This window comes from Thamnophis sirtalis, unplaced genomic scaffold, assembly GCF_051295495.1.
Source record: "Thamnophis sirtalis isolate CommonGarterSnake01/CBP01778 unplaced genomic scaffold, rThaSir2_p1.2 scaffold_3, whole genome shotgun sequence".
In the NCBI taxonomy this organism is placed as follows: Eukaryota; Metazoa; Chordata; class Lepidosauria; order Squamata; family Natricidae; genus Thamnophis; species Thamnophis sirtalis.
The window spans coordinates 166308494-166322722 of record NW_028261383.1 but is presented as its reverse complement, the minus strand read 5'-3'; the positions used below and the strand labels follow the sequence as shown (position 1 = coordinate 166322722).

The window sequence follows — 14229 nt, the reverse complement described above, 5'->3', positions numbered from 1 at the left end:
ACTAGCTGATAACACAGCATTGCCCGGGTATTTATTTATCCTAATCCTGTATTACATAGGAAAAGCCTTGATTTTAGCAACAATTAAATTAGTTACAAATGTTTTCCCTGTACCCCCCCAGAAGTGTCAAGAAAAGTGATACCACTTTGATGTTTGGTAGCTGATGCATGACCATTTGGTATGCTTTTTTCTGATCTTGATTTAGAAGTGGCTTCTTGTCCACGATATTTGCACTAAGCCATTCGATTCAACGTTGTAGTTCTTTTCTCACATGTAATCTGCGTGAAGTACGTCCTGTTGATCTTGTAGTGGTGCAGGCAGGCTGAATTGCAGTAATGTTTTATTGATCATGGCCATACATTTGTCCTCAAAAATAATAAAAGCCGTGTTGAAAATGTCCGGACCAAATATAATTTCTAATGTTGGATTTTCCCAGCCCCCTTGTGGAATACTGTGAAGCCAAAACAATGGCAACTCCACTGCGCTGTACAGTAGAAGCCATTTTATGGCAGTACTGTAGGAGCCATTTTAAGGCACAATAGGCTGTACACCCAGGAGGGATGTTAGAGGTGACTTACCCCCACAGTATTTTGTTCCAGAGAGTAAGTCATCTGTGTACCAAGTTTGGTTGAAATTGCTTGCGTCGTTCCAGAATTATTCTGGAAAACACACACACACACACACACACACACACACACACACACACACACACACAGACGGAAAGTGACTGATTTAAGACCCACTTATCTGCAAATGCCAGAAGAGTGTCCTTTTAAGGTGCCTTCTCTATTTGAATAAGAGATTACTGTATGAGATTTGCACAATAAAAATAAGCTGCAATGTGATTTCTTTTCTAGAATTGCCTTATTCTTATTGTCTTCTCTTCTGCAGTGTCAAAGTATCAAAGGCACAACGTATCACGCACCTCCGATGAATAAACTCAATTTTAATAATGCACGTTTGACCTAGAAAACATAATAAAAGAGGACAAAAAAAGTAAGGGATCAATTCTGCCTTTCCAGATTTGTTGGCCTTTTAGCTCCCATCAGACTACAGCTGTATAGCCAAAAAATCACTCTGGGAATTGCAAGAGTTCATGATCAACATCTGTAAAGAGGGGAGGGGCGAGGCAGATCCATTGATTTCTAGAACAGTGTTTCTCAACCTTGGCAACTTGAAGATGTCTGGACTTCAACTCCCAGAATTCCCCAGCCAGCATTCGCTGGCTGGGGAATTCTGGGAATTGAAGTCCAGTCATCTTCAAGTTGCCAAGGTTGAGAAACACTGTTCTAGAGTCCCTCTTTACCCTGCGTTTCGCCGTGACGACATTTCCTCGTAAGGGCCCAGGTGAGATTTTGATCCACGCGCGCAAGCGAAGCTTTGCAACAGGTAAGACCAGCAAACGAATCCTCCCACGCTTGATCGGCCAGCTTGAGATTGGCTGCTTTGGCATTGCACACTCCCAACCTCGTTCCGTCACCTCTACTTCTTCATTGGTCGAAGCTATTCAAGCTCCGCCTCCTTTTCCATCGATCCCTCGTCACAAGAAACACCGCTTCTCCCCCCCCCCCAGCTTTAGGGACCGTAGACTTTTTATAAAGAGGTAACATTTCTATGGTTGCTCTGCATTAACAACTGGCTCGGTATGAGTCCTCCCTCCGTTTTAGCTCTATGGGAGGAAATACTCGCTTCCCTTTGCGACAGTGCCGTTAGTGAAGGTCTCGCTCAGCCTGCGGGGAGCACATTTGAGAAGAACGCGAATAGGAGAAACTCCTTCGGAGGAAATAAGAGGTAGTAAATATGTATGGAGATTCTCAGTTGTCCAGATCGTGGTAGTCCCCAAAAATGCTTTTTCAAAAGGCAACTGGACTTGTTTTTCCAACGAAGTCCAGTTGCCTTTTGAAAAAGCACCTTTGGAATAAGAGGTAGTAAGGAAAGATAGAATACAGCAGTAATTTAAAGTGAAATTAGTAAAGGGTTAGGAAGAACCCGGTGTCCTCAAGATATTTTGGATTAGTTTTGTTGCTTTCAAATTTATTGTAATTGTCTATAAGCCCCCCGGAGTTTTACTTATTACATATTATTCATTTAAGTTTAAATTAATTTTTATAGAAGTTGTTTTATAGAGTAAAAAAATAAAAGTGAGCTAAAGAAGGGAAAAAGAGATGAAATGGCTTTCCATTTTCTTTATAGCTGTTATAAATGCATTTATATTTTATTCTTTATTCTCTTACATCCTGACTCCTTTCCAAATTCTACTGTCTCCATGTGTCAGGTAGGTTTATAGGTTATAGGTTTATAGGTTTATTGCATTTCTATGCCACCCTATTCCCGGAGGGACTCAGGGCGGCTAACAAACCCCGGGGTGGGGTGGGGGGTAGTACAGACAAGGCAACACAACAAGCAGATACAGAGAAATTTTTTAAAAAAACAATCAACAGTCACACAATTCGAGCGGGGAAGGGAACTCGTCAACCCCAGGCCTGCCGGAACAGCCAGGTTTTAACGGCTTTACGGAAAGCCTGAAGGGAGGTGAGAGTCCGAATCTCTGCGGGGAGCTCGTTCCAGAGGGCCGGAGCAGCCACAGAGAAGACCCTCCTCCGGATAGTCGCCAATCGACATTGGCCGGTAGATGGAATCCGGAGGAGGCCTAATCTGTGGGATCTGATGGGTCTTTGGGAGGTAATTGGCAGCAGGCGGTCTCTGAAGTACCCAGGTCCAATACCATGAAGGGCTTTATAAGTGATGACTAGCACCTTGAAGCGTATCCGGAGACCGATAGGCAGCCAGTGCAGCTCGCGGAGGATAGGTGTAACGTGGGTGTACCGAGGTCAGTCGTAATTACTATATATAGCTGCCCATCTAGCATGCAGTCAAAATATTCTAAAACAGAGACAAACGTTAAAAACTGTTGCATAATTAAAAGCATCAAAGTTAAGATTAGAAAAGAACATATCTATGAAATGGGCAGCCATCTAAATCTAAATAAAAAATTAATCAAATACACCATCATTAAGCCCCCGTGTCCTGGTCAATACTTGTTGGGACTATGGTGCAAATGTGTAAGATGCCGATTTGCCTATTTTATTGGGGACAGAAAGAAAATGTGCTGGTTGAGCAAGGGTGACAAGGCATGATGGGCTTTTGGAGAAATGGCAATATAAATTTCAGATAATTGATTTTATATAATAGTTTTGAGGATGTGGACAAACATTGGGTGTGGCTATGACAGAAAGCAGTTTTGTCCTAATTTTTCATTACTATATTTTCATTTTGTATTATAGAAAGAAAACAGTTTTCCAGTTATATCCATACATTGCCTAATAATAACTAAAAACAAAAACCAGATGGTTGATGACGGTGCAGGAAAACTCCCACTGACACCCAGGATTGAAGACTCAGTAATGGACAGTGGAGAGGAAGAAGTAGAGACAGTTTCAGAAGATAAGGAAACAGAAGAGGATTCTCAGTTGGATTCCTGTAATCAAAATGATGCCAAAAAGGTTGTGCCTGGCATAGTTTATCTTGGTCATATCCCTCCACGCTTCCGGCCTCGGCATGTCCGAAACCTGCTTTGCGTTCATGGTGAAGTGGGACGCATTTTCTTGCAGCCTGAAGGTGAGATTGTATGGGTGCATTAGAGACAGTAACTACAGTATCACTCAGTCACGAAATCTCCAGAACCGTAAAGCCTACAAACTTGAAATTTGGCACGTATGTTCCTCTTGGCTTCTAGGTACTCGCTAAGAAAGGATTTTTGGGAATGACCATCAGATCATTAGTATTTCTTATACAGTATTATATTAAAACACTCTGATGCTAAGGAGTTAGACATTCTACTTCCCCTCCCCACCTGAAAAGAACTCTGTTCCAACTGTCTATTGCCTTATATTAACATGCCCTGATGCTGTCCCTTTGCTAGATCGGGCATGGGCGTGGCCAACGCATGACTCATCCGGCCTGTGGGCTGGGAGTTTAGACATTCTACTCTGCCCCCCCTCCCCCCTGAAAAGAACTCTGTTCCAACTACCAGTTGCCTTATATTAATACGCTGTGCTGCTAAAGAGTTACATGTTCTACATTAAGTTTCAAGCTTTAAGTATCAAGCTCGATCACATAGTTTCGTAACGAAGCACGACTATCCAGCTAGTACTAAATAAAGTTAATGTACCTTCCAGTGTAAAAGACTGGATTAGTAGATTAACCACGGAATATCATTTCTTATTACACTTGTCTTTGATGTGAGAAGCATATGAAGTACATTCAGATGGAAGCTATCTTCAGATGGGTAGACTTTTATTTGAAATATGATGCAGTCTTTATCATCTCAAAAGGAGATTATACCCATTAGTTCCTGCATGCCTGCAAGAGAATTTAAGCCCAGCCCACCTTGAATGCCTCTCTTATCTCACTCATTTCCCTTAACTAGCAATTGGTCAGATTCTTGTAGAGAGCTTAAGCTTGCAAAAAATCTTTATATTCATTTGAATTGTCTGAATCTCCTGATTTCCCCAGTTGACAGTTTTTAATGGTTAGATTTTACACTTGGGTAAGTTGGTTTAAAGATGAAATATTCATAAATCAACAAGTATGTGTGACTAAGCTACCTTAACTCAAAGTCTGTACACTTTATGACTGTTATATCTCTTTGCATTCCCTAGAACGATTTATCCGAAAGAAAAAGAAGGCGGCTGGTAGTAATGCCAAAAATTTCACAGAAGGTTGGGTAGAATTCCGGGATAAGCGTGTGGCAAAGTTGGTAGCTGCTAGTTTACACAATACTCCTATCGGTGTTCGTAAGAAGAGCAAATTCCATTATGACCTATGGAATATAAAGGTGTGTTTTCTGGGACTCAGTACTCTGTTATCTAGTCGTAATCTAATTGTTGTTGGGAACAACTCAATCTGGTTTTTTATTGGCTCTTCAAAGGTATCAAAAATTAATGGCTGGTACCAACTTTTATTTCCTTCTGGGTCAACTGATTCTGACTTGATATTGTGAAAGTGCTGTTTCTCCTGCATTTCCAGCTCCTGCTCATGAAACTTGGTTCAAGATAAGTTGCTTTGCTAAACTTATATTTCAATTGGCAAGGCAGCTCAGCCATATATAGAGACACTGAAAGGAATAAATCAATTTTAGATGTTGTACATCTATGCTTCCATATCGTGTCCTTGCTCAAGATGCAATGGGTTGAAGCAGCAGATGGACAAACAACACCCCATAAGCCAGTGTACCTGCTCAAAATAATTTTTATCTAGGATGTGGCATTCTTAATTTTAAAAATCAATCTGTGATTGAATGTTTTACCCATGATAAAAGATGTAATGAATTCCTATGGGTATATGTGCATTTGATAAACACAATACATTTTGGAATAAATGTATTTCTTGAGGAAGCACTCATATCTCTTCTCAATTATTTAATGCATTGCTGGTGTTCAAACACAGAATCTTTGGTCAAAGGATGAATTATATGAAAATTAATTTCAAATCAGAAGTCAATAGTACACTGAATGATTTCTTTTCTCTCTCTTTTCTTCTCTGGGAATGTGATGGATAACTCAGACTCATATCAAGACAAGTGCTTGCAGTGAGCTATTCTGGTTAGGCTGAGGGTTGTTATTTGTCCGACATTAGTTATTGAATTTCTACTACCAGATTCTTTATTACAGATTTTAGCCAATTCTAGGGAGGCCAAATTGTTCCAGCCTGGGTACCTGAGAGACCGCCTCCTGCCGATTACCTCTCTCAGACCAATTAGATCGCACAGGTTAGGTCTCCTCCAGATTCCATCTGCCAGCCAATGTCGGCTGGCGACTCCCCGGGGGAGGGCCTTCTCTGTTGCAGCTCCGGCCCTCTGGAACGAGCTCCCTGTTGAGATCCGGACCCTTACTACCCTCCAGGCCTTCCGCAAAGCCACCAAGTCCTGGCTGTTCCAGCAGGCTGGGGGGAGCTGAGAAGCATCTACCTCCATAGAAATTGTGAATGTTGGCTTTGTTTTTAATATGTTGTCTTTGTCTCGTTTCCCCCTTTCCCTTGTCTTTTGTGAGCAGCCCAGAGTCCTCCGGGAGTGGGCGGCATACAAGACAAATAAATAAATAAATAAAGGTGGGCATAACGTAGCTTCAGACAATGTGGAAAGTACCGTACTTTTTGGAGTATGAGATTCACCTTTCCCCCCCAAAAAAGAGGGTGAAAATCTGGGTGCATCTTACACATTGAATACAGAACATTTTGCTTCCCCAAACCCTGCCACCTTTGCAAAAATGGATGTGCAGAGGGTTTGGGAGGCCTGCAAAGTGCGCCTGGGGGCTGGTGAGGGCAAAAATGAGCGAAAAAGGGGCCATTTTTTGCTCATCCTCCCAGCTCCCAGGAGCACTTTGCAGGCCTCTCAAACTCTCTGCATGCCCCATTTTTCACAAAAAAACGAGGCATGCACAGTGTTTGGGAGGGCTGCAGAGTACAAAACCTTTTTTTAAAATTTACCTCTTCAAAATCTTATAGTCCGAAAAATACGGTATTTAAACTAAGGTTAGATCTTCTCAAACCATGAGTTGTTATATGCTGATATGGTAACCTTATGACATATTAACTAGTTTTCATATTTTTCTTAGTATTTGAATCGCTTCAAATGGACTCACTTGAGCGAGCAGCTGGCCTATGAAAGGCAGGTGCGTCAGCAGCGCATGCGCGCTGAAGTTTCTCAGGCCAAGCGAGAGACTAATTTCTACCTGCAGAATGTAGAGAAGAGCAAGCACTTTTTGAAAAAGGACAATCAGAAAGGACATGCTGAGAAGAGCTGGGGCTTCGTTCAGCGCTGTACTGAGGATGAAATTCAGACAAGCAAAGGAAAGAAACGGCTCAAGCAACAGCTAGCCCGGTCTGCTGAGATCCAGCAGAAATCCCAGTCAAACAAATCTCTGTTGACCAAAATCTTTAATATCCAGCAATAAGGACCCACTCATATTCCTAATCTGGCTCTTGGCAGCTAACATTTATGAGCAAAGCAAACGAAGCCTGCCATCAATCCTATTAGAAGAAAATGCTCAGGTTGTTTCAAGTACTTGTTGCTGGGCAAGTACTTGGCCTGCTGCATTGGTGATATAGAAGTTGCAGACTTGCTCCTGAGAAAAACATTTCTTTAGAAAACCATGTTTTTCTTCTCACACTGTTAGGTAGAGCAGTGTTTTTCAACCTTGGCAACTTGAAGATGTCCGGACTTCAACTCCCAGAATTCCCCAGCCAGCGAATGCTGGCTGGGGAATTCTGGGAGTTGAAGTCCGGACATCTTCAAGTTGCCAAGGTTGAAAAACACTGAGGTAGAGTATGGATCAAGTTTTTCTTGATCCTTGGGATTTGGCAGGAGGCAACTTTCTCTTGATTGTTCCTTTGCTGATTGAAAATCCAAGGGAAAAAAAGAGAAAAGGCTAAACCCTTTTGTGAAGGTTGGTCTAATCTAGTGAAGACCAAAATATTTTAGTCCTGCCTCCACTTGTAGAACTGATACAAAGCGTTGTTAAATAAGAAAATGTCCAGAATTGACTATGATGTTACAAGATGATGTGTCATTGGATATGCTTGTCAGTCTGACCAACTACATTTACAATTTAAAGGTTATAAATTATTGGATTCATCTTTTTGCAATCACATCATATTACTAGCTCAATCTCAGTTCTCAAATCAACTACTATTCCGAGATCTATTACAGAGTGCCAAGGTGGATTTGATTTAAATCGAATTTACGTCATAATTTAAATAATGATTTAAATTACTAGTAAAAAGGCTTGATTTAAATCAACTCGATTTAAATCGGGGGTAGTCAACCTTTTTATACCTACCGCCCACTTTTGTATCTCTGTTAGTAGTAAAATTTTCTAACCGCCCACCGGTTCCACAGTAATGGTGATTTATAAAGTAGGGAAGTAACTTTACTTTATAAAATTTATAAAGCAGAGTTACAGCAATCCCCTACCGCCCACCATGAAAGCTGGAACACCCACTAGTGGGCAGTAGGGACCAGGTTGACTACCACTGATTTAAATCATATTTTTTAAAGAGCAACTGTCACCCCTGTCTTGCAGTAGCTTCTCCTCTGACCTGCTGTTGACTCACCGACAGTCCCAGTATTGCAGAATATACAGCCTCACGCTACATAATTAAGCTCCATTTCATGCTGAATAAACTAAGTTATTGATGTATGTGAAATAGAAAACTATCTTTAGATAGATTTTTACTCCAAAAGCATTCTATTAAAATAAATTTGATTAAAAAAATCAAATCTGATTTAAATTAAAAAAAATCAATTGTATTTATTTATTTTAAAAAGTATCCACCCTGCACAGTGCCAATATTAGACTGTACTGGTCCATTTGATTTTTGTTTAAATCCATCTGTCTCTGTTAAATTATATTACTTTCAACTTGGGCCCTCCACTTTCTTTTTCAGGCTTCCTACAATTCTGACAAAGCAAGCCAATATATATCTTTCTACCAATACGGTGATGTTTTGTTGGGCTCTGTGCTTCCAGATATTCTGATAGTTACCACCTTACAGCAAGTTTACTTGACCTTTGCCTAAAGTCTTCTTAGTCTCCTGGACTCCCAGTTCAGCCTTTTTTCTTTGAGGCAGTTTTTATTCCAGCCTCTGAACATCTCAGTCCGAGGTTGTTTTCAATTTAGAGTCTCCCTTCTCACAAGGGAATGGCATCTGGAGTTAATCTACGCTAGGCAGTTCTTTCAATTCTCTTTGTAAACATATTGGCTCAGTGCATTACTGAACTGCCGCAACCTAGTGAATGAAAATATGCCTTTGGCCAGATCCAATTGACCATCACACCTGAGGCCTTGACAATCCAGCTTTCCTTTTTGTATTCAGAAAGTCTCTTCCACTCCTCCATGAGAAAGTTCATGCTTAATGGTGTTGTAACAGTGCTTTTCTTTAGGAGAAATTCTTACTGGTGGGCAAGAGTTAAAAAGTTGATGTCTGGAGACTCTGTTCCTTTTTCTGGAATGCAGATTTGATCCACCGCTAAGTTTGTTTAATGTTCAGTTCCTGGGCAAAATCTCTTTATTCAATGCTTTATTTAGGCTGAGAAACTCCCCAGTTATTGTGTACCTGTATATGTAACCTATATAGCCCAATCTCTGCCGGTTTATTACCTTCAGAATTGGCTCTTTTATTAACTTTGTAGTTGTTTGGGTGTACTTTAATTTTTTTATTAAATAGTCCATTTCCCCCCCCCTCCCCCAATAGTCTATCATTGCTGTTTTGTGACTATACTATTCTGGACAAGGTTTGGCATAGTTTGAAGATAATAAGATGCATCATTTTTTCTGATTATCCACAGCCACATTACTCATCTTTCTCCCTCTTACAGAACTTCATTGCTAACCAATGCAAACCAGATCATGTAACCTATGAGGACCGTGGTCCCTTTAGTCCTTCCCCCCCATTAATGCTTCCCTGATAAAAATGTAGAGCTGTTAAATTGATTTAGATGTCTTCCTTTTGTAAAGGAACTTCTTAATTTTTCTTGTAGAATTACACCTCCCATCCCTAGGGACTGTATTAACATCTCAGTTTTCAGGCTACACTTCTCTGCTGCAGAAAAATAGAGCATATTCCTAATGGAAGATGTTTCTCCTTCCTCAGTGAAAAATCTTTTTGCCTTTCTTTTGTGTTGCTAATTCTGTCTGCTATATTTCCAGAATTTACTTTGGGGCTTCAGTTGCTTTTTGAGGAATTAAAAGAAAGAGATGCTCTCTCCCGTTATGGGGATTATTACAATTGCTTAAATCCAATATTCCACCCTTGTCTTGTATGTGTTATAGCCAACTGCAGAAAGTTAAATATGCCATCTTTCACATTTGGGTTATGCAGTTTTCTCCTTGCTGGATGGCACAGCAATTTCCAAAAAGATCAGGCAATACAATCATTTTCAAAGCGAATCTTGCAAACAGTGCCCTGACTGAGTCCAAAGGGATCCTAGCAGGACTAATGTGAAAATTCTAGAATGACCCCAGGACAATAACATTGTTATTCCCAAAGGCACTGGGAAAATATTTCTAAAGCTTCCAAGTAAGAGCCTAGAATGTTCCTTAAATTATAAGGGATATAATAGCATATCGTATTAATAAGGTTCAATATACTATTGCACATTAAAAAAAAACACAAGCTCAGAAACAGATCAGTGGACAATTTTTATATTTCTAAGAGGCTTAAGTAATTTGAAAACATTTCTTTCTTATATCATTCAACCTGGTTCTTAGATTCCTCCAGAAGTTCCTTAACAAGCTGGAAGATATTTCATTGGAATCAAAACAGTTGATGCCTTATTTTTGGCTGATTCTTATAAGGAGATTATTTGTTGTTAGTTGCGAAGTCATGTCTGACCCATCGTGACCCCATGGACAACATTCCTCCAGGCCTTCCTGCCCTCTACCATCCTCTGGAGTCCATTTAAGCTCATGCCTACTGCTTTGGTGACTCCATCCAGTCACCTCGTTCTCTGTCGTCCTATTCTTCTTTTGCCCTCAATCATTCCCAGCATTAGGTTCTTCTCCAGTGAGTCCTTCCTTCTCATTAGGTGGACAAAGTCTTTGAGTTTCATCTTCAGGATCTGGCCTTCTAAAGAGCAATCAGGGTTGATCTCGTCTATCATACTTCTAGGAAAGGGGTGGGTGTCCCGTGTTTCCCTGAAAATAAGACAGGGTCTTATTTTCTTTTGACCCACAAAATATGGCTTGGGTCTTATTATCAGGGGAGAGCTTATTGTTTTGGGGTTGCCGGGTGACTGCTCCCTTGCGAGTGGGCTTCCGAAGAGCCGGGCACAGCCTCAGGGGTGAAGCAACCATGAGGTGACCACGCTCACGAGCAACCACCCGGCAAACCCCCTCTCCAGCCGGGCAGAGCACCATTCACTGACCTAGAGGGTATCCCTAAGGCGTAAGCCACATGATGCTCTGCCCGCTACCCAGCTCCCACGGCTTGGCACATTCGGGGTACCCCCTAGGTCAGTGCATGGCTGGAGAGGGTGGCTGCGTGAGTGCCTGTTCTGCCCCCAGCTCGCATGCCTCCCAGCCTCATCATGCCCTGGCACTGCCGCCGCTTTCGCCGCCGCCACACTTCTTCTCCGGCTTCCAAACTCCGGAACTCGGCTTCCAATTCTTCCAGCAACGGCCGCTCTAGGAGTGTGCTCTATGGTGTGGGCCGGCTGCCATAGGCTTGGTGCCTTCGGGATACCGCTAGGTCGGTGAGCGGTGCTCTGCCTGGCTAGAGAGGGGGGGTTGTCCAGAGGGGGGGCTTATATTTTTGCCCACACGAAAAATGTGGCAAGGCCTTAGTTTCAGGACAGGTTATATTTTTGGGGAAACACGGTAACTTTCTACACTAGTTGTTAGATCAGGTGAATGGATAAGACAGACTCAAGCTTCAGTGACAAACAACAGCTCTTTATTAGGCAAACTAGCCACACATCCAGCACTGTTCCATTTGACAGCTAGCCCTTTTATAGGGAGCTGTCAAAACTGCTCAGCCAATCGGCTTTTAGTATTTTCCCGCCGGATCAGAGGACCTTGGTGGAACCTACCATACTGGCTGTCAGTGTGTAATACTAGTCTCCTTTTCTTTCTTTGTCGGTAAAACATACTTTTAACACTGCTCTAAATTGTTATCTGCTTTGGGGACTGATCCTAATATTTTTCACCAGCAACCTGCCTGATTCTCTGAGATCAAAAAGGAAGGTTGGCATCTACAGCTCCATGGCCACATTTCTCTTTGTATTTTGTCTAGCTGTGTTTTGCCCCTCTTTGAAAGAGTGCCAACTGATTTATTTGTCTCATTTTCCTCTTAATAAACTCTTGTTTGTTGTGTTATGATTGACTATATATTTAGATCTGCAGAGAACAATTTGCAGTGAGACATTTTCATTGGGAAAATATTAAAATGGCAAAGGGTTTCTCTGTCACACAAAAAGCTTATGTAAGTCAGGCTTTTGTGACTGGTTTAAACACAAAATGGAACCCACTTAATCTTCCTTTTAGGGACATTATTACTTGAAAATTGCTTTTGGTCTCCTATCACTCAAATTAAAAAGAAGAGAGACAACAGAGCTTGTTATATATTATATGAAATCCACAGTGCTTATTGGTGTTAGGTATGAACTTGGAAAGCCCCAAAGGAATGCTTTTCAGATTTTTGAAGATTTTATACTCTTTTTTTTTCTGAACACCAAAGCAACATCCCTTTAACAATTTAAAAGTTTAGTTGTGTTTTCCACTAAATACAAATAAGTGAAGAGTCATTTAATTGTTATTCCAGGAAAGAAGAACCCCAAACTTGAGCAGATCAGTGTTCATTAGCACCTACTGTATTAAAAACAGTAGCCACCCAGGGACTTTAGCACAAAACTAAAATTTGACTTCTACAAATCTAAAAAAAAAAAGATCCTTTAAAAGAACAACCATAGCTAGATCCTATTATAAAGAATCTATAATAATTTATCTGAATAGCAATTCACTTACTTTTCACCATTCCAAAATTGGTAAACCAGTGGCTTTCCAGAAGTTGTTGCATAATAATTCTGAACACCCTTCACACTTGGTCCTGCTGGGAGTCTGGTGGGTTTGTTATATTTGAAGTCAAAAATGAAAACTCCTGAAATGGTGACCCCGGAGAGATAGTAGCGGTTATCTCTCTCTATGTCCAGTGCCTAATGACCAGCATCTCTTTAATTCTTCTCCCAAATGTCCACTTTCAACTGTCATTGGACATTCCAACTGCCACTCCTTAACTGACAAACTACAGAATTCCAATGGAAAACCTCACTGAACAGTTTCCATCTTCAAATCAATGCACACATTTATATACAAACAGAATAGACAAGTCCAATAGATCTAGTTCTAGTTCCAATAGAAGATGCTGTGTTAAATAACAGAATAACTGTTTACTGAATTCCCTTCCAAAAGCAATTTAGAAGTACAAAATATTCAGAAGAGGTGCTGCACAACAAAAAATGGGGATCAAAATATATAGAAAGAGCTAAAAATAAAGAACCAGCAACAAAGAAGAGGTAGATGGGCTGGGGTACACACTTCAGCCTCTGGGTTATTTTCACACACAAAAGAGGATTCAAGCACTATCCAGTTTAAAGAATTTAGATAAGACTTGACACTGGAATGGGATAAATCCTTTACTTCAGTAAAATAAGATTCATCAGGGACAACTGATCACATTAAAATAAACAAAGTATCAGTAAAATTATCAGACATCGTGTGCCCAGTCCATCCAATAATTTAAGTTTTAATTCTTTCAATGCTTTCAACAATAATAAAAATGGTGAAGGACATTATGGATGTTTAAAATACTTCTGTCAGATGCTGTTGCTTGAAATCCTAATCCTGAGTCTGGTGTGGAGCTGATAAGAACTTGATCCCTGAATTTGAGGGAGAAACTTTTCCCTTTGCAAAGGGGCTGCTTTATCCATCTGAAAATACAAATCACCACCAAGTAATTCGGGCAAAGCAGAAAGGGGGGGATGGAGTCTTTTTAGAACAGTGTTTCTCAACCTTGGCGACTTTAAGTCCTGGGGACTTCAATTCCCAGAATCCCCCAGCCAGCACAGCTGGCTGGGGAATTCTGGGAATTGAAGTCCCCAGGACTTAAAGTCGCCAAGGTTGAGAAACACTGTTTTAGAAGGTACATTGGGTATATGTGATACATCAGAAAGCAAGTAATCCAACAAAGACATTAGTCAGAAATGAGACTTGAACAATAGAGAATATTGATTCACTCATCGAACTAAGATATTGTCACTCTTTTTGAAAATTAAGTTGTTAAAGAGGATCAAGATTGGGGGGGGGGCAGAGGCAGAGAGTTTAGGTCCTAATTTGGGGTGTGGGGGGGAGAGACACAGGGGAAGGAGAAAGATCAACAAGCCTGTTTGCCCACAACTTTTTCTTTCTGTGTTCCTTATTGAAAATGGAGGGAGAGGAAAGGAGGAGGAAGGAGATAAGTGCTTTGGGAAGCTTGTCCTAAAGCTACTGCTTTTGTATGCAGGGGGCTTGCTTCCCGAAAGCCTTGGAAGAGCTAGGAGAGCCTGTAGTCTCCCAACTGCCAGTGGATCAGAGCAGAGGCCTAACCCATAAGGCTGGCTTCCTTCTTTTGCAAAATACCACCCGTGGTGGGATCACTGACCTTCCCCCTGGTCAGCATTTGTGTCTCTCCCTCTTC

General features: G+C 41.1%; 1 protein-coding gene across 1 annotated transcript; it reads left to right on the top strand.

The window, feature by feature from the left end:
• The first annotated feature begins 2985 nt into the window (after window positions 1-2985).
• Window positions 2986-9240, top strand: ABT1 (activator of basal transcription 1). The gene is made up of 4 exons (XM_087710761.1): window positions 2986-3618; window positions 4662-4837; window positions 6615-7175; window positions 7320-9240. Exons 1-3 carry the CDS (start codon window positions 3348-3350, stop codon window positions 6951-6953), a joined length of 786 nt encoding a protein of 261 aa, XP_087566887.1. The 5' UTR covers window positions 2986-3347; the 3' UTR covers window positions 6954-7175; window positions 7320-9240.
• Window positions 9241-14229: the final 4989 nt, after the last annotated feature.

What these genes read in the sequence shown, in the direction of transcription:
- ABT1 (XM_087710761.1), top strand. Translation starts at nt 3,348, where the DNA reads ATGGTTGATGACGGTGCAGGAAAACTCCCACTGACACCCAGGATTGAA. An exon ending in CATTTTCTTGCAGCCTGAAG is followed by an intron (nt 3,619 to 4,661) that starts GTGAGATTGTAT and finishes TGCATTCCCTAG; the next exon opens with AACGATTTATCCGAAAGAAA. An exon ending in ATGACCTATGGAATATAAAG is followed by an intron (nt 4,838 to 6,614) that starts GTGTGTTTTCTG and finishes TATTTTTCTTAG; the next exon opens with TATTTGAATCGCTTCAAATG.